The sequence below is a fragment of the Panulirus ornatus genome, chromosome 46, assembly GCF_036320965.1.
Source record: "Panulirus ornatus isolate Po-2019 chromosome 46, ASM3632096v1, whole genome shotgun sequence".
In the NCBI taxonomy this organism is placed as follows: Eukaryota; Metazoa; Arthropoda; class Malacostraca; order Decapoda; family Palinuridae; genus Panulirus; species Panulirus ornatus.
In genome coordinates this window covers 7,190,549-7,207,276 of record NC_092269.1, presented here as the reverse complement: position 1 = coordinate 7,207,276, position 16,728 = coordinate 7,190,549, and the positions used below count along the sequence as shown (strand labels likewise).

Sequence of the window (16,728 nt, the reverse complement as noted above, 5' to 3'; positions counted from 1 at the left end):
CAATTTGGTCTCCCTCTTCTCCTTGTTCCCTCCACCTCCGACACATATATCCTCTTGGTCAATCTTTCCTCACTCATTCTCTCCATGTGCCCAAACCACTTCAAAACACCCTCTTCTGCTCTCTCAACCATGCTCTTTTTATTTCCACACATCTCTCTTACCCTTACATTACTCACTCGATCAAACCACCTCACACCACACATTGTCCTCAAACATCTCATTTCCAGCACATCCATCCTCCTGCGCACAACTCTATCCATAGCCCACGCCTCGCAACCATACAACATTGTTGGAACAACTATTCCTTCAAACATACCCATTTTTGCTTTCCGAGATAATGTTCTCGACTTCCACACATTCTTCAAGGCCCCCAGAATTTTCGCCCCCTCCCCCACCCTATGATCCACTTCCGCTTCCATGGTTCCATCCGCTGCCAGATCCACTCCCAGATATCTAAAACACTACACTTCCTCCAGTTTTTCTCCATTCAAACTCACCTCCCAATTGACTTGACCCTCAACCCTACTGTACCTAATAACCTTGCTCTTATTCACATTTACTCTTAACTTTCTTCTTCCACACACTTTACCAAACTCAGTCACCAGCTTCTGCAGTTTCTCACATGAATCAGCCACCAGCGCTGTATCATCAGCGAACAACAACTGACTCACTTCCCAAGCTCTCTCATCACCAACAGACTTCATACTTGCCCTCTTTCCAAAACTCTTGCATTCACCTCCCTAACAACCCATCCATAAACAAATTAAACAACCATGGAGACATCACACACCCCTGCCGCAAACCTACATTCACTGAGAACCAATCACTTTCCTCTCTTCCTACACGTACACATGCCTTACATCCTCGATAAAAACTTTTCACTGCTTCTAACAACTTTCCTCCCACACCATATATTCTTAATACCTTCCACAGAGCATCTCTATCAACTCTATCATATGCCTTCTCCAGATCCATAAATGCTACATACAAATCCATTTGCTTTTCTAAGTATTTCTCACATACATTCTTCAAAGCAAACACCTGATCCACACATCCTCTACCACTTCTGAAACCACACTGCTCTTCCCCGATCTGATGCTCTGTACATGCCTTCACCCTCTCAATCAATGCCCTCCCATATAATTTACCAGGAATACTCAACAAACTTATACCTCTGTAATTTGAGCACTCACTCTTATCCCCTTTGCCTTTGTACAATGGCACTATGCACGCATTCCGCCAATCCTCAGGCACCTCACCATGAGTCATACATACATTAAATAACCTTACCAACCAGTCCACAATACAGTCACCCCTTTTTTAATAAATTCCACTGCAATACCATCCAAACCTGCTGCCTTGCCGGCTTTCATCTTCCGCATAGCTTTCACTACCTCTTCTCTGTTTACCAAATCATTTTCCCTAACCCTCTCACTTTGCACACCACCTCGACCAAAACACCCTATATCTGCCACTCTATCATCAAACACATTCAACAAACCTTTAAAATACTCACTCCATCTCCTTCTCACATCACCACTACTTGTTATCACCTCCCCATTTGCGCCCTTCACTGAAGTTCCCATTTGCTCCCTTGTCTTACGCACTTTATTTACCTCCTTCCAGGAAATCAGTGATGGATTGCGCAAAAGATGCTTGTGGCATGAGAAGAGTGGGAGGTGGGTTGATTAGAAAGGGTAGTGAGTGGTGGGATGAAGAAGTAAGAGTATTAGTGAAAGAGAAGAGAGAGGCATTTGGACGATTTTTGCAGGAAAAAAATGCAATTGAGTGGGAGATGTATAAAAGAAAGAGACAGGAGGTCAAGAGAAAGGTGCAAGAGGTGAAAAAAAGGGCAAATGAGAGTTGGGGTGAGAGAGTATCATTAAATATATATATATATATATATATATAATATATATATATATATTATATATATATATATATATATATATATTTATTTTTATTTTTTATTTTATTATACTTTGTCGCTGTCTCCCACGTTTGCGAGGTAGCGCAAGGAAACAGACGAAAGAAATGGCCCAACCCCCCCCCCCCCATACACATGTATATACATACGTCCACACACGCAAATATACATACATATATATATATATATATATATATATATATATATATATATATATATATATATATGTATGTATGTATGTATGTATGTATACGTTGAAATGCATAGGTATGTATATGTGCGTGTGTGGACATGTATTATTTATTTATTATACTTTGTCGCTGTCTCCCGCGTTTGCGAGGTAGCGCAAGAAAACAGACGAAAGAAATGGCCCCCCCCCCATACACATGTATGGACATGTATGTATGTATATACATGTATGTATATACATTATGAATCACGAGATTCATAATACATTATACACCATATCTCTATACCCACCACACACACCTCATCCATACATAGTGTTCCTTTCTCACTTTTGACGTATATCATATTTCCCAGTATGTATTACATCTACGGATGCCTCGTTATTTTCTTAATTTTTTTTCGGAACCATCCTACGGTTACATCTTTACCACAGACCATTGTAAAACATCCTCCATGGACGGCGTAGGAAATAGCCCATACTTAGTGTACACAAACCAGTCCTCTAGTCAATGCAACATGTTAAGAAATATATACTCTTAATAAAGAAAGACTAGTGAGCAACGTAGATCTTAGTTTATCCATTGTGTTTCTCAAGGTTCGGCGCCCATGCATCGTCCTGACGTGGCCAAAGTTGACGCCCTCTACCCCAACCCCAGACCTCCCAGCTCCTCTGACACCTCCAGCAGCAGGAGCCTGGACACCTTGCCCAACAGTCTTCGTGGGAGTGTCAGTAACCTGGACAGCACACACACCCACCACACCCACACCTTTGCCGACTACAGCCCTTGTTCAGCGAACGTCGCCAGCGAAGAGAGTTTAGCTGAAGTTCACGTCAGCCGCCAGCGTGTCAGTTTCATCTCCTACACGTCATTTCAAACAAATTTCCCTTCTTAGCCACATATTACATTAGATATTGAGAAATAATTTGAAAGATATTATGCGTACTGTCTACTGTAAAGTAATACAAATTGTGATGGGAGCTATGTTGTATATCAATATAATTTATTTCAAGTGCTAATTGCTGATTGGTTTACGACTTAGAAGATTCGTCATTCTGAAGCTCAGACACACACACACACACACACACACACACATCATGGTAGTCACCTTCATTCTATTCTGACGAGACATCCGCCACTGATGTGTTCGTATGCCTGATCATGAACAGGAGTGGCCCCGGTTGGTGGTGTTCAGCAGACGTTGCGGTCTGGTTCTGAGCAGGTGCACGGTATGTCGTGCCCAGTAGATCTAGCCAGAGGAAGCGGCCCGCCCGCCCCAGGAGAGTCGTCAGCACCTACCCCCGTCTCTCGCCTACACCAGACTCGGTGGTCAGTCACCTGTTGAACTCCTCGTCTTTAATTATTAAGTGCAGCAGCAAACACCATTAAATTCTAGGGGGTACCCGAACCAAAGGGACAACATTTACATATGACAGAATTGTGCCCGAGGGTCTCTGGGTAGAGGAACTGCATAACATTACAAGAAGCTGCGCGAACTGCTTAACTGCCATCAGTCCATCGACCCGACTGTTTGAAAATTCGTTTCTGAGCGTGTCCATGTATTCTTAATACCTGCTTGACTTAAGTATGTAAGGGATCCCAGTGAAATTGTTTATTTTTTTACCTCTAGATGTAACAGGATTCAAAAAATATATTTTTTATTGTACTTGCTTGCCATTTCCCGTATCAGCGAGGTAGCGCCAGGTAACACAATGGGCCCACACACACACACACACACACACACATATATATATATATATATATATATATACTTTGTCGCTGTCTCCTGCGTTAGCGAGGTAGCGTAAGGAAACACGAAAGATTGGCCCAACCAACCCACGTTCATATACACACATTTATACATAACATACACATTCATGCACAGACATATACACATATTCATACGCAGACATATACACATGCATATTCATGCTTGCCTTCATTCATTCTCGGCGCTACCCCGCCCCACAGGAAACAACCTCCTGCGGCAGCGAGGTAGCGCCAGGAAGACAGACAAAAAAGGCCACATTCGTTCACACTGTCTCTACCTGTCATGTGTAATGCACTGAAACCACAGCTCCCTATCCACATCCAGGCCCCACAGACCTTTAAACCATGGTTTTACCCCAGACGTTTCACATGCCCTGGTTCAATCCATTGACATCATGTCGACCCCGTTATACCACATCGTTCGCATTCACTCTATTCCTTGCACGCTTCTCACCCTCCTGTATGTTCAGACCCCGATCCTCAGAATCTTTTTTACTCTATCCTTCCACCAATTTAGTCTCCCGCTTCTCCTTGTTCCCTCCACCTCTGATACATATAATCTCTTTGTCAGTAATATATATATATATATATATATTATATATATATATATATATATATATATATATATATATATATATATATATATATATATATAACTCGCCATTTCTCGGATTAGCAAGGTAACGTTAAGAACAGAGGACTGAGCCATTGAGGGAATATCTTCGCTTAGCCCCCTTCATTGTTCCTTCTTTTGGAAAATGAAAAACGCGAGGGGAGAATTATCATCAGGTTCGTGTGGAGAGGTTGGTGGGGCAGCTGGGAATGATTGCAGGTAGCTGGGTGAGGCTGGGTAATACCTCTAGGCGGATGTACACGTAGGTTGCGCTCTTATTGGTTGTAACGCGATGCCGGGGTGTGTAGCTGGAGTAATGTTTTGGCCTTTGTTCCGGTGGTTGAGTTTTGGTTGTTTTATGAAAATTGGTGTTTCAGCGATGTGTTGGCGTCTTGTCTCTTGTTCGCGGCGTAGTATCGTTTCTCTTGTAAGGCCAGTGTTGTACTTTGTGGTGACATGTAGTTTGACGGAGCCTTTTTGTTGGTGTAGGATGATTGGGTAGTGTGTGTGTGCAAAGTGGGGCGCTCGCAGTCATCCTGTCGACATTTTAGTTCATAAACCACATTCGATTCTTGTAATGTCTTGTTTTTGTAACTCCAGGTTTCTCATAGCAAGTTTGCCTTTTTTTTTTTTTTTTCAATAGTTGATGATAGACTTGACTTTTATCTTTCGTTGTGTGGCTGATGTATTTGAGACGATGTGTTGTAGCAGTAATTGATGACAAGCTTGACTCTATCTTGCGTTTGTGTGGTTGATGTATCTGGAGACGATGTGTCGTAGCAGTAATTGATGACAAGCTTGACTGTCTTGTGTTTGTGTGGTTGATGTATCTGGAGATGATGTGTCGTAGCAGTAATTGATGACAAGCTTGACTCTATCTTGCGTTTGTGTGGTTGATGTATCTGGAGACGATGTGTCGTAGCAGTAATTGATGACAAGCTTGGCTCTATCTTGCGTTTGTGTGGTTGATGTATCTGGAGCGATTTGTTCGTAGCAGTAATTGATGACAAGCTTGACTCTATCTTGCGTTTGTGTGGTTGATGTATCTGGAGACGATGTGTCGTAGCAGTAATTGATATGACAAGCTTGACTGTCTTGTGTTTGTGTGGTTGATGTATCTGGAGATGATGTGTCGTAGCAGTAATTGATGACAAGCTTGACTCTATCTTGCGTTTGTGTGGTTGATGTATCTGGAGATGATGTGTCGTAGCAGTAATTGATGACAAGCTTGACTGTCTTGCGTTTGTGTGGTTGATGTATCTGGAGACGAAGTGTCTCGTAGCACACGTTCATCTGTCATGTACGCTGTTGACATCTGTTTGCTGTAATATATTTTGTATATTGTGTTGCTTGTATTTTCTGCTGTTGTGAGCTTGTTTTGTATGATTGTTTTTAGTTTTGTCGAAGTCGTTGCTAATAAAGGTCTCCTTACCTGAAAGACCAAGTATGGGCGGAAGGAACAAAGCAACACTCACAATTACAGCTGTCCTGGCCCCAGAACTCGGCGCAGAAGCCAAAGAACTGAAAATCTACATATCTTGTTCAATAGTTTTTTTTCCTCATAATTGTTTTGCTACACAAAACAGTTAAGTGGTCATTTTTCCTTGACATGATCCTCCGTATATTAACTATGGACGGAGCTGAGCTACGCAGCATGTCTTGTTTCTCCTGTCCTGTTTTCTCCTATAAGTAGACTCACGCCATGATAGTATATCGAGAATGAAATTTCAACTTGTGGATTTGCTGCCAAAAAATTGGGCGGTATTTTGATCATGATTTACGGCCAGCTGTAGCCCAAGTGTCGGAAAAATAATGGATTAAGACCCTCGGGTACTTCCTGCTGAGAAGTTTTAAAGCGGTTTAAACGACACCCGTTTTACGGAAGTTGACAAAGTACGTAAAATTCCTCGCTCATACAAGTTGTCTGGGATGTCTGCATGCAGAGTCTATATCCAGAGACTGGCACAGTGCCCTCCACGAAGACAGACGTTGGAGGACTGGAGAAAAAGATAGGGGGGGGGGGCACTTCTTGTTTTTTTTGTTGCTGTGCTTTACTGTGATTAAGGGAACTGATAGTACATTAACGCTGGGCATGCCATTTTCTGCACCTGTGTGGGCAGTGAATATTTAACATTCATATATTTTGCTTTGTGTTGACAATACTTAGTGCTCTCTCTCTGTGTTCGATTTTGAAGATGAATGCGTGTGTGTCTGTGTGTCATTATGAACTGAGAATGATTGTGGTTTTTCATTAGGTTGTCGGAAGGAGACGCTACATTGGGCTGATCGGCGGCTGTTCTCGACAATGCTGGGCAGGGACGGTGACCATCAGTTCGCTGGACAGTACAATCTAGGGGGAAGTTCGACCCCGATCAGTCAGCGCGGCGCTGCGACCGTGCGGGCCATGGCAGACTACGAGAACCGTGATCGACACCAAAAACAACCCCGCGTGGTATTCCTTCGGCTTGGTGGTGGTGGCCCTCAGGTACCTACCGGAAAGACAGGAGTGAGTTTCTCTGAAGTTGTGGGTCATGGTTCACTTCTTGTTCATGGTTGCCATATAATATAACTATGGACCATGTGTAAAGGGATATAAACTTATCATCAGTTGCTTATAATATATCCATCAAAATATTTACTATTGTCTCAAGTAGTCACGTTGATTCATTTCTCCATTCACTCACTTAAGATGCTTACTCTTCTTTTGATCCATTTTCTTCACGAAGACGTTTCTTTTTTTAAGATTCTCGTTAGATATCGTTACGACTGACTTTGTCTGCGTCAGGCACCACTGAGGTACAAACACTACATTGTAGGGTTTACCATAACATAGGGCACACCAAAACATGGTATGCCACAACGCTGGGTACACCGCAACATAGGATACACACCACTGAGTGTGCCACAGAACGAAGTACACCACAACACAGGTTAATTGCATCAGTAGTGCTGATGGTACTGTTGGTTTACCCTACAGGCTGGAGGTGGACATAGTGCAGGTGACGCAGTTACCCCCAGGGAAGGAGCACACCTCGCTGGACTTCCAGGTGAGACAGCTCTTCGTGTGTCTCCGCTCCTCATGTGTCACATCCTCTGTACCACAGCATTCCTTATGAGTCGCACCCCCCCCCCCTCCCCAGCCTTTGAGAGACACTTCTCATGGCACAGCCCAAATGTGTCGCAACCAACTGATATGTCCCAGCTCCTCATCTGACACCCAACATACGACACTGAAGTGTACCACACTTCAGATGTAGATTAGAAGGATCCCAGTCAGTAACCTTTCCTGATAATACGCACTCCAGCTACAGTGCTGAAATCCCTTGGCTTTCCAACTTGTCTTTGATTTGGGCATCAAAGTCGGTTGTGGCCAAATAGATCCCTTAATTAAATCAGATAAGATACACACACATTGGTGCCACTTGTTACAGTATTGATGTTCTTGGCACAAACTACCTGCCAAGGTAGTCATGTAGAATTCTGATGGATACAATTGGGAAGATTGTGTTACGAGAAATGGCATACGTAGAGAAAGAAGTTGAGGGATCATTGTGTCGACAGTTATATTCGTAAGAGGTAGTGGATTAGAGCAAACTGGATCGGATATGAAGCCTGTTTCACTGACGATTCGTAACTGTAGCCAGCAAAAACGCTTATGGCCTATCATCTCCAGATCCCAAGGACGGCCACGTCCCATCGCGTGAAGTAGTCCTTCTCTCTACGTTTCTCCATGCGTAGTACTGGATAATTCACCCTACAGGGTAACTTTTTAATACATACGTACTGATTTATCTGGAGGTGCAGGCGAAGGGCCCACTTGCTTCAAGATGAGAGCTTGGGTAACGTAGGGGAATATTTAAACTTCCTCACTCTGCCAGTAGTTCTGCCAGACTTGGTGTGTATAACTGAAAACCAATTGTTGGAGCGCGTGCATCCGATACTGATCTAATTTCCCATAAAGTGTAAGTTATTCGTAAAGAAATTGTGTCTCTTGGTCATAATTCGACCTGCTTTCCTGTCTCAAAAGAAGAAATGATCAGGTGTTACATCATAGGCTGGAGCAGTCGGGGGTGTCGTGTAGCCAGCATGTGGGTTCGGGTGTTGCTTGCTGATTGATAACTTGCGTCGGCAGGTTCGTGTGTCGCCAGGCCGCAGGAGCCAGTGGACCAGGGGGTTGAAAACTGGGCCAAGCCTCTCATCCTACATTTTCACCGCCAAATGCAGCTTCAAGGTCAGTCATTCCTCACCCCCACATGACACTACAGCTTCGTGACATTACCACACACCACAGCCTTAACCTTACAGTACGTTCACCACCTGATACAGATCAGGTCCTGAGCCCCAAGACTAAATTACTTGGTATATAGACATACGTTTTGTCTCCCATGTCAGGTATATTGTAAGGCTTAAAACCATGGTCTGTTTCACTTAGGACTAACAATGCTTACTGAATGGAATGAACTTTTCTTTATGAAAAACCTGTGGTTATATAAAACGAAGCAATTAGACATTGATCAGTTGGGAAGAATTTCTCGTGATTTACCCGTGTACCAGGTAAGTCAAGTTATTATATGAGTACAGTAGTGTGTTTTGTACTGATATGGTACAACTCTAGGTACGAAGCCTTTGTGAACGGTCGCTGGTGGTGTCTGGGTTCGTGTCTGGCGGCGGCGGCGGCGCGGGTGGAGACCAGCCTCATCTGACGCTGGGTCATGGCTTGGTGCCTAACTTGGCCGCCCAGCAACTTACCCCAGACACGTGGTGCACCTTCCCAGTTAATCTGCGACACGGCTCCCAGGTGGGTTACTATGGTGTGCGTTTATGAGGGGCAAGTGTGTTATTGGCTGTCAAGTATGAGTTTAATTCCCTATTGTTTTCGGGAAGGGACTTCTACACTCGTGAACCACTTATCTTGAACTTGATGACAATCTTTACACTTTACTGTCAACAGCTAAGGTGTACTGCATGACTATAAGATTTCTTTGTATGATTTGTTGCTAATATTTTTCCATTTTATTTATGTGTTATGAGTGTTTATCTCTTCGTGTATATGATAGAATACATATATAGAATAGTTTTGAAAGCAGATGTCCTGGGATAGTTCACTGATTCACGATTCCAGTAATATGTTTTGGTCAGCTTGGTGACAGAGTATATTTTTAGGTCTTAATAGCAATGAAATTTAGGCAACCTGAAAGATTTATGGTGAAACAAGAAGACGCAATGGTCTTTTGAGGCCTGATGCACACTGTAGCTTCTTCCGCTCACATTAAAATAAGTAGAAATTGGCTCCATCCAATGTTGAAGAGGAAAATGAGGTGGAATTTCACACCCTGTGTCTGCATCTGATTGATGATGAGAGCAAATTCTTTCATACTTTCGAGTGAACATCATCACCAAAATTATTGTCCAACATTGAGGAGGAAATGTCAAAGGTAAACACAACCTTTAGACTAAAGAAGCCATCACTCCTAGACAGAAGCTGGCAGCGTCTTAGGTGTCATAGGGAAGATACAAAACGTATTTTCCCCCATTTATTATAAAGTCAACCGCTTCAACAGTGATGAGGCATAACAATAATGAAGGTTTGTATTTTAATGGTAAATGATTTTTACTTGCTTTCATCGTTTCTACGAATGAAGAATTTTTCTAGTGAGACTGATGAGGCTAATGTGGATAGCTGACAGTTAGCTGAGGTTTTGATACGTCAGAGCTTTCATGTTGTTGAGTTTCTTGTAGAGGTTGAGTGTATGATCCTGTTGATTTGTCAGAAATTGTGATGGGGAAGGCATTGCAGATGATGGACAAATTATATGAGGAATTTCTGCATAGCTGTGGGAGTGTTGATACTGGGTGTAATTTCCTTCCATCTTCTTTACTAATGAAAACACTTTTGTTTTGATGAAATGTTGTTCACTTGGATTCTTGACAGTTGCAGCCATCAATGAAAAGGTGTCAATTGTGTCAGGAACACATTCTCCTTTTTTTTTTCTCTGCTAAGTACCTCATCAGAGTTGCTGAGGCACTGCTACTATTGTGCTGGAAGACCTATCTGCATTTGGGACATACTTGCTGAGGTGGAGAGTGTTCTTGTTCAGGGGGTTCACCTTCAATTTCCTGTTTTCTTTGCCTTTTTTTTATGCATTCTCATCCTCTGACTTGTTTGCTTCCTGCATCACAGTGGACATTCGAGATCTGTCTTTCATAGATGTTTAGAGAAATACCATTTGATCTTCATACTTCCATTTAGGACTAATGGTAGCAGCCTGCCCATGTGTAAGCTTAGGCTTGTTAACATGTTTATGGAATTGCAATCATAAGGATTCCCACCAGGTCTTGCATCCAAGTCCTGAGAAGGAAAAAAGTAATTGACATAATTAATGGATTATACTTTTTTAAGTATCAGGTTTTTGGCCGTAGTGGACTCCTACAAAACAATAGCATTCAGCTATTACCTGGGTCATTCAACCACTTGGGAAATTGTGCTTGAAGTTTGCAAAGTTTCCAAATCCAAATAAACAAGATTGGCAGCAAATTGCAGCTGAATACTGGACCCTATGGAACTTTCCAAATTGTATTGGTACTCTGGATGGCAACCAAGTTGTGATTGAAGCACCAGCATACAATGGCTCCCTGTATTTCGGCTATTGAAAAAAATATGTGGTACTCTTATCTCTTGTAGATGCCAAGTATCGTTTCATATCTGTGGATGTTGGTTCATGTGACAAAAGTAGTGATGGGTATGTGCAAATTCTACTCTTGAAAGCTTTAGATGAGGGCTAGCTAAATGTACCTGCTGATGGCTCTGCACTTTCTGTCACAGATGTGATTGTACCACATGTAATGGTAGAGGACTGTGCCTGCCCTTGAAAGAGGTACTTGAGACCTTCCCTACTCAGGAACACAGGCAGACAGAAGTAGAGAAAAGGGTCTTCAACAACAGACTATCTCGAGCCAGGAAGTTAGTGGAGTGTACCTTTGAAATCTTGGTGCAGACAGTTAGAATTTATCAAAGGAAACTTAAAGCAAAACCTGAAAATGCCAACACAATCATAAAAACATGCATACTTCATAACCTTATACATTCTGATGCAGTCTGCCTGATGCAACTAGCTCCCTTCATCTGGTTTACATCCTATGAGGAAGAGGAGTAATGTCAAAAGGTTTTATCATAATGTTGATAAACACTTAAGTATTTTCTTATTCCTATAAACACTCTTGTATTTTCTTATTCTGAATTCCCTTAAACACTTATGTATTTTCTTAATCCTGTAAACCCTCATGTATTTTCTTATTCCTAATTCCTATAAACACATGTATTTTCTTATTCCTGAAATTAACACACACACGCACACCCTGGCTCCACGTTGGCAGGTAGTACAATATACTATGTTTATAAGCAGAAATGACATCTCATATTTTGATCACTTTCTTTGATATTGTGAGATTCTCCTAATTTATTTATTTATTTTTACCCATTAGTATTTTTTATGGAAATATACTTGATGACTTAACATCTGTATCCAAGTGATGGCCTGTTTCCTTCCACTGTCTTTGCTTTGCCACATTTGTCACTGTATCTAGAAGTCAGGTCATAGAAGTCCTTCTTGGTTTTCACTAATTCTGTTAACACTTCATGTGAAAGGTAGTAGATATTGTTAACACTTCATCTGAAAGGGAGTAGATATTGTTTTGATATTTCAACAAAGGCTCTACAAAATATTATTATTGTATGGACTAAGCTCATTGAATAAAAATGGTTGTGCTAAATCCACACCAATAATATTTTCTTTAAGTAATCTTACCTTTATCATAATCCCATATGGTTGATTTCTTGGGGCTCATAGGGAAGGTTGGAGAGACAGGTTTAGAGACAACTTCCTGCCTCACCGATGACTGGGCCAAGACTGTGGTGAGACTGTTGGGTAATGTGAGCTGTTGCTCTCGCTCTGGTCACGGTCTGCTCCTACGTTGCTCAAAATATCTTTTGGATGACTGTTGCATGTGCATGATCCGAGCAAGAGCGAACCGTAAGCAATAGTGTGCATGTCCTCAGTGAAATACATGTAATGACATTTAACTGGAGCATAAGCTAACTGTAAGTGGACTGGAGCTATAGTATGCATCAGACCTGAAGGTTAGTAGTCTGGCTGTGGAATATGTCGCCTAGAAAAGTAAACAAAATTATTAAGGTTTCAAATTTTCAGTAAAGTTTGTAAACAGTTACAAGTTAAATTTTTATAGTTCAGAGCAAAGAGTCTTTCATAGAGGTATCGTATTTGTAAGGACTGTTTGTGAGATGGCTACCTTTCCACCATTGTTTTTAATGAATATGTCGAGTGTTAAGCATGTATGGTGGTGAGGACAGGTCCAGGACCACCTTGGTGTGGCGCAGGTGTCACTTTCCTGCCTTGAGTCCTCCCACGGCTGCTACGCCTTCTCCGCCGATGTCACGCACGTCAAGAATGTCAAGGTCCAGCGGCTTGGACACATTACAAACTCCCGTAAGAGTAAGTGTTCTGGGTATTACATGAGTGTGGATTAGGTGGGGGGAATGTTGTACTCGGAGTGAAATGAGGCACAGTGGCACCATAAGAGGGAGAGGGAGTGTGGCACCCTGAGAGAGGGGCACAATTCCATTCTGAGGGAAAGGGGGAGACTGTAGCAGTTGGTCAAGAATAGTAACATTACTATAGGAGGGGGGAAAATGGTGCTTTTAAGGCAGTAACCATCTGAGGGAGAGGGGACATTGATACTCTGAGGGAAGGGGAATAGTAGCTCTCATTTTGGGAGGGGGACAGTGGTGTTCTCGGAAAGGGGAGACTGTTACAATGGTAGAGGGACAATAGCTCACAAAGGGGAGGGGGACATTGACAATTTAATAAGAGGGGGCAGTGTCACTCTGAGGGGAGTGGGATAGTGGCATTCTTAGGGGAAGGGGACTGTGATAGTGTGAGGAAAAGAAGTAGCAGTGATCAGGTAGTGGTATGGTTCTGTTAGAATTGATCACTAACACCTTATAGTAAAGGAGTAGTACCATTTTAAAGGAAGTCTCTGGCATTCTTTTAGGGGGAAAGGTGTACAGCTGGCACTGTATGGGAAAAGGGGCAAGTATTGTTTAAGGGAACCGTGTTTTGAGGGTCTGTAGCACTTGGAAAAAGTGGAGGGGTAGGGGACATGGCACTATGTAAAAGGGGAGGGTAGAATGAGAGTGAGTGAGACTGGCAGGAGCAGTGGCTGTAAGATTTACTGAGGTGAAGATCTACTACCTGTTGGAAGATTCATCTCCAAGGGAAGTGACAGAGGGTGTGGGTGATAAGCAATGTGTGCCCAGAAATAGGCTTTCATCTTACATGCTTAATACCACTAGAACCTGCAAGGTCTCCCTATTAGACTGTATCATTAAATCTTTCATCACCAGCCTGGGCTCAGCATTAGGCTGTACCAGTAGCAGTCGTAAGTCTACCATCACTGGTCTGGACTCGACATTAAACCAGCAGTAGCAATCTTAAGACCTTTGTGAGCCTCCACTCACCATTAGACGGCAGCGTTAGCAATCTTAAGTCCACCATTATGCGCAAGGATTCACAAACATAGTCATTTAATGGACTTATGTGGTGTAGCGGTTAGCATTCCACACCCTTACTCATTCATGGGCTGCTCAGGATGAGCGCATAGGTGCAAATCATGGTTTCAGCAGTTGATCCACAGTCACCCCAGCTGTTTATCCACCCCTAGGGATTGTTCAGTAAAACATCTACCTGGCTAAGGAGTGTGAATGAATGTGATGCTGTTTTCCGGGGGGGGGGAGTAGCGATAGGAATGGATGAAGGCAAGCAAGTATGAACATATTCATGTGTATGTATGTAATGTCTGCATATGTGCATGTATATGTTCAGATGTATACATATGTATGTGGGCATTTATGTGTGATAACATTATCTCAAGAGAGCAAAAATGGGTATGTTTGAAGGAATAGTGGTTCCAACAATGTTGTATGGTTGTAAGGTGTGAGCTATAGATAGGGTTGTGTGGAGGAGGGTGGATGTGTTGGAAATGAAATGTTTGAGGACAATATGTAGTGTGAGGTTGTTTGATTAAGTAATGAAAGGGTAAGAGGGATGTGTGGTAATAAAAAGTGTGGTTGAGAGAGCAGAAGAGGGTGTATTGAAATGGTTTGGTTGCATGGAGAGAATGAGTGAGGAAAGATTGACCAAGAGGATATATGTGTCAGAGGTGGAGGGAACGAGGAGAAGCGGGAGACCAAATTAGAGGTGGAAGGATGGTGTGAAAAGATTTTGAGCAACTGGGGCCTGAACATACAGGAGGGTGAAAGGCATGCAAGGAATAGAGTGAATTGGAACGATGTGGTATACCGGAGTCGACGTGCTGTCAATGGATTGAACCAGGGCATGTGAAGTGTCTGGGGTAAACCATGTAAAGTTTTGTGGGGCCTGGATGTAGAAAGGGAGCTGTGGTTTCGGTGCCTTACATATAACAGCTGGAGACTGAGTGTGAACGAATGTGGCTGTTGTTGCCTTTTCCTAGTGCTACTTTGCGCACACATAGGGGAAGGGGGTGCCATTTCATGTGTGGCAGGGAGGCAGCAGGAATAGATAAAGGTAGCATGTATGAATACGCACATGTGTATATATGTATATATCTTTGTAGGTATATGTATGTTGACGTTGAAATGTATAGTTATGTATATGTGCATGTGTGGGCGTTTATGTATATACATGTGTGTATGGGTGGGTTGGGCCGTTCTTTCATCTGTTTCCTTGCGCTACCTCGCTAACACGGGAGACAGTGACAAAGTATAATGAATTGATAATAATAAAAATTTGAATGGAGAAAGTGAAGTGTTTTAGATATCTGGGAGTGGATTTAGCAGCAGATGGAACCATGGAAGCGGAAGTTAGTCACAGGGTGGGGAAGGGGGTGAAGGTTTTGGGAGCATTGGAAGAATATGTGGAAGGTGAGAACGTTATCTCGGAGAGCAAAAATGTGTGTTTGAAGGAATGGTGGTTCTGACAATGTTATATGGTTGTGAGGCATGGGCTATAGATAGGGTTGTGTGGAGGAGGGTGGATATGTTGGAAATGAGATGTTTGAGAACAATATGTGGTGTGTGGTGGTTTGATCGAGTAAGTAATGAAAGGGTAAGAGAGATGAGTGGTACTAAAAAGTGTGGTTGAGAGAGCAGAAGGTGCATTGAAATGGTTTGGTCACATGGAGAGAATGAGTGAGGAAAGATTGACAAAGGATATATATGTCAGAGGTGGAGGGAACGAGGAGAAGCAGACCAAATTGGAGGTGGAAGGATGGAGTGAACCAAGCTGCTCTGAACTTGCATTGGGCTATTTGCCCCTGGGATTATTGCTGTTTTCATAGGTCTAATTATATTTGTTATCATGTAGATGGCAAATTCTTTATCTCTGATATGTCGCATAATTATTAGGTATCAATCATGTGTTATAACAGTTTTGTTTCTTCTGTGCATTAGCCAAGATTTAGACTATTTTTCCAAGTTTTAGTCTACCTTAAGTACATAATTAGTGTACAGGTCAAATCTGCACAACATGCTCCTATTAGTTAGATATTTTGATCACCAGGCCAGTGAACTGGTATTTTCATCATCAAAACATTTCATTTTCCTTCCGATACTTAATCCATTGACATTGCAAATATGTTAACATATGTGTGTTACACATGAACTAATAAAGGTAATCTAACAGTAATCAGTAAAGTGATGTTTTTGATAATAAAGAGACTTTGATGATTATCATGATTATTGTAAGTAATGACCAAGTAATGAAATAAGTGTGAGGTGTGTATAGGAGGCAGAGGCAATGCATCCGTCTGAAATATTCCTTTGTGGACACTGATCTGACTCCCTAACATTTTCTATTTGAATATTGTACCTTTGGGTACAGCCCGGACAGAGCTATGGGTGCATGCAGTGATAGTGTCAGGGGGCAAGCAAAAGAGGTGCAAGATCAGTTCAACACCTCTAGAACGACCCAGAAGCCTTGATAAGCAGGGCTGGGAGGCTATATTTCAACATAGTTGCACCATTTCCTTCTCTGTACCCAAAGACAAGGCTCATCTGTCCTGCCTCATCCTCGAGGTGGGTGTGTGTATAAGTATGAATATACATATTTCAACAAATGCTATAATTCATCAATAATTTAACATATGCATCTATTCCTTGTGACTTTCCGTTAAAA

General features: G+C 42.3%; 1 protein-coding gene across 1 annotated transcript in view; it reads left to right on the top strand.

Annotated features, from left to right (window-relative positions):
- The window catches only part of LOC139763393 (uncharacterized), a 34,320-nt gene that overhangs the window by 11,668 nt on the left and 5,924 nt on the right, over window positions 1-16,728 (top strand). Inside the window, 10 exon segments of the mRNA XM_071689403.1 lie at window positions 2,712-2,962; window positions 3,285-3,344; window positions 3,375-3,444; window positions 6,754-6,923; window positions 6,925-7,004; window positions 7,476-7,545; window positions 8,631-8,729; window positions 9,114-9,296; window positions 12,867-13,008; window positions 16,435-16,628. Coding sequence (XP_071545504.1) covers window positions 2,712-2,962; window positions 3,285-3,344; window positions 3,375-3,444; window positions 6,754-6,923; window positions 6,925-7,004; window positions 7,476-7,545; window positions 8,631-8,729; window positions 9,114-9,296; window positions 12,867-13,008; window positions 16,435-16,628 — 1,319 coding nt within the window.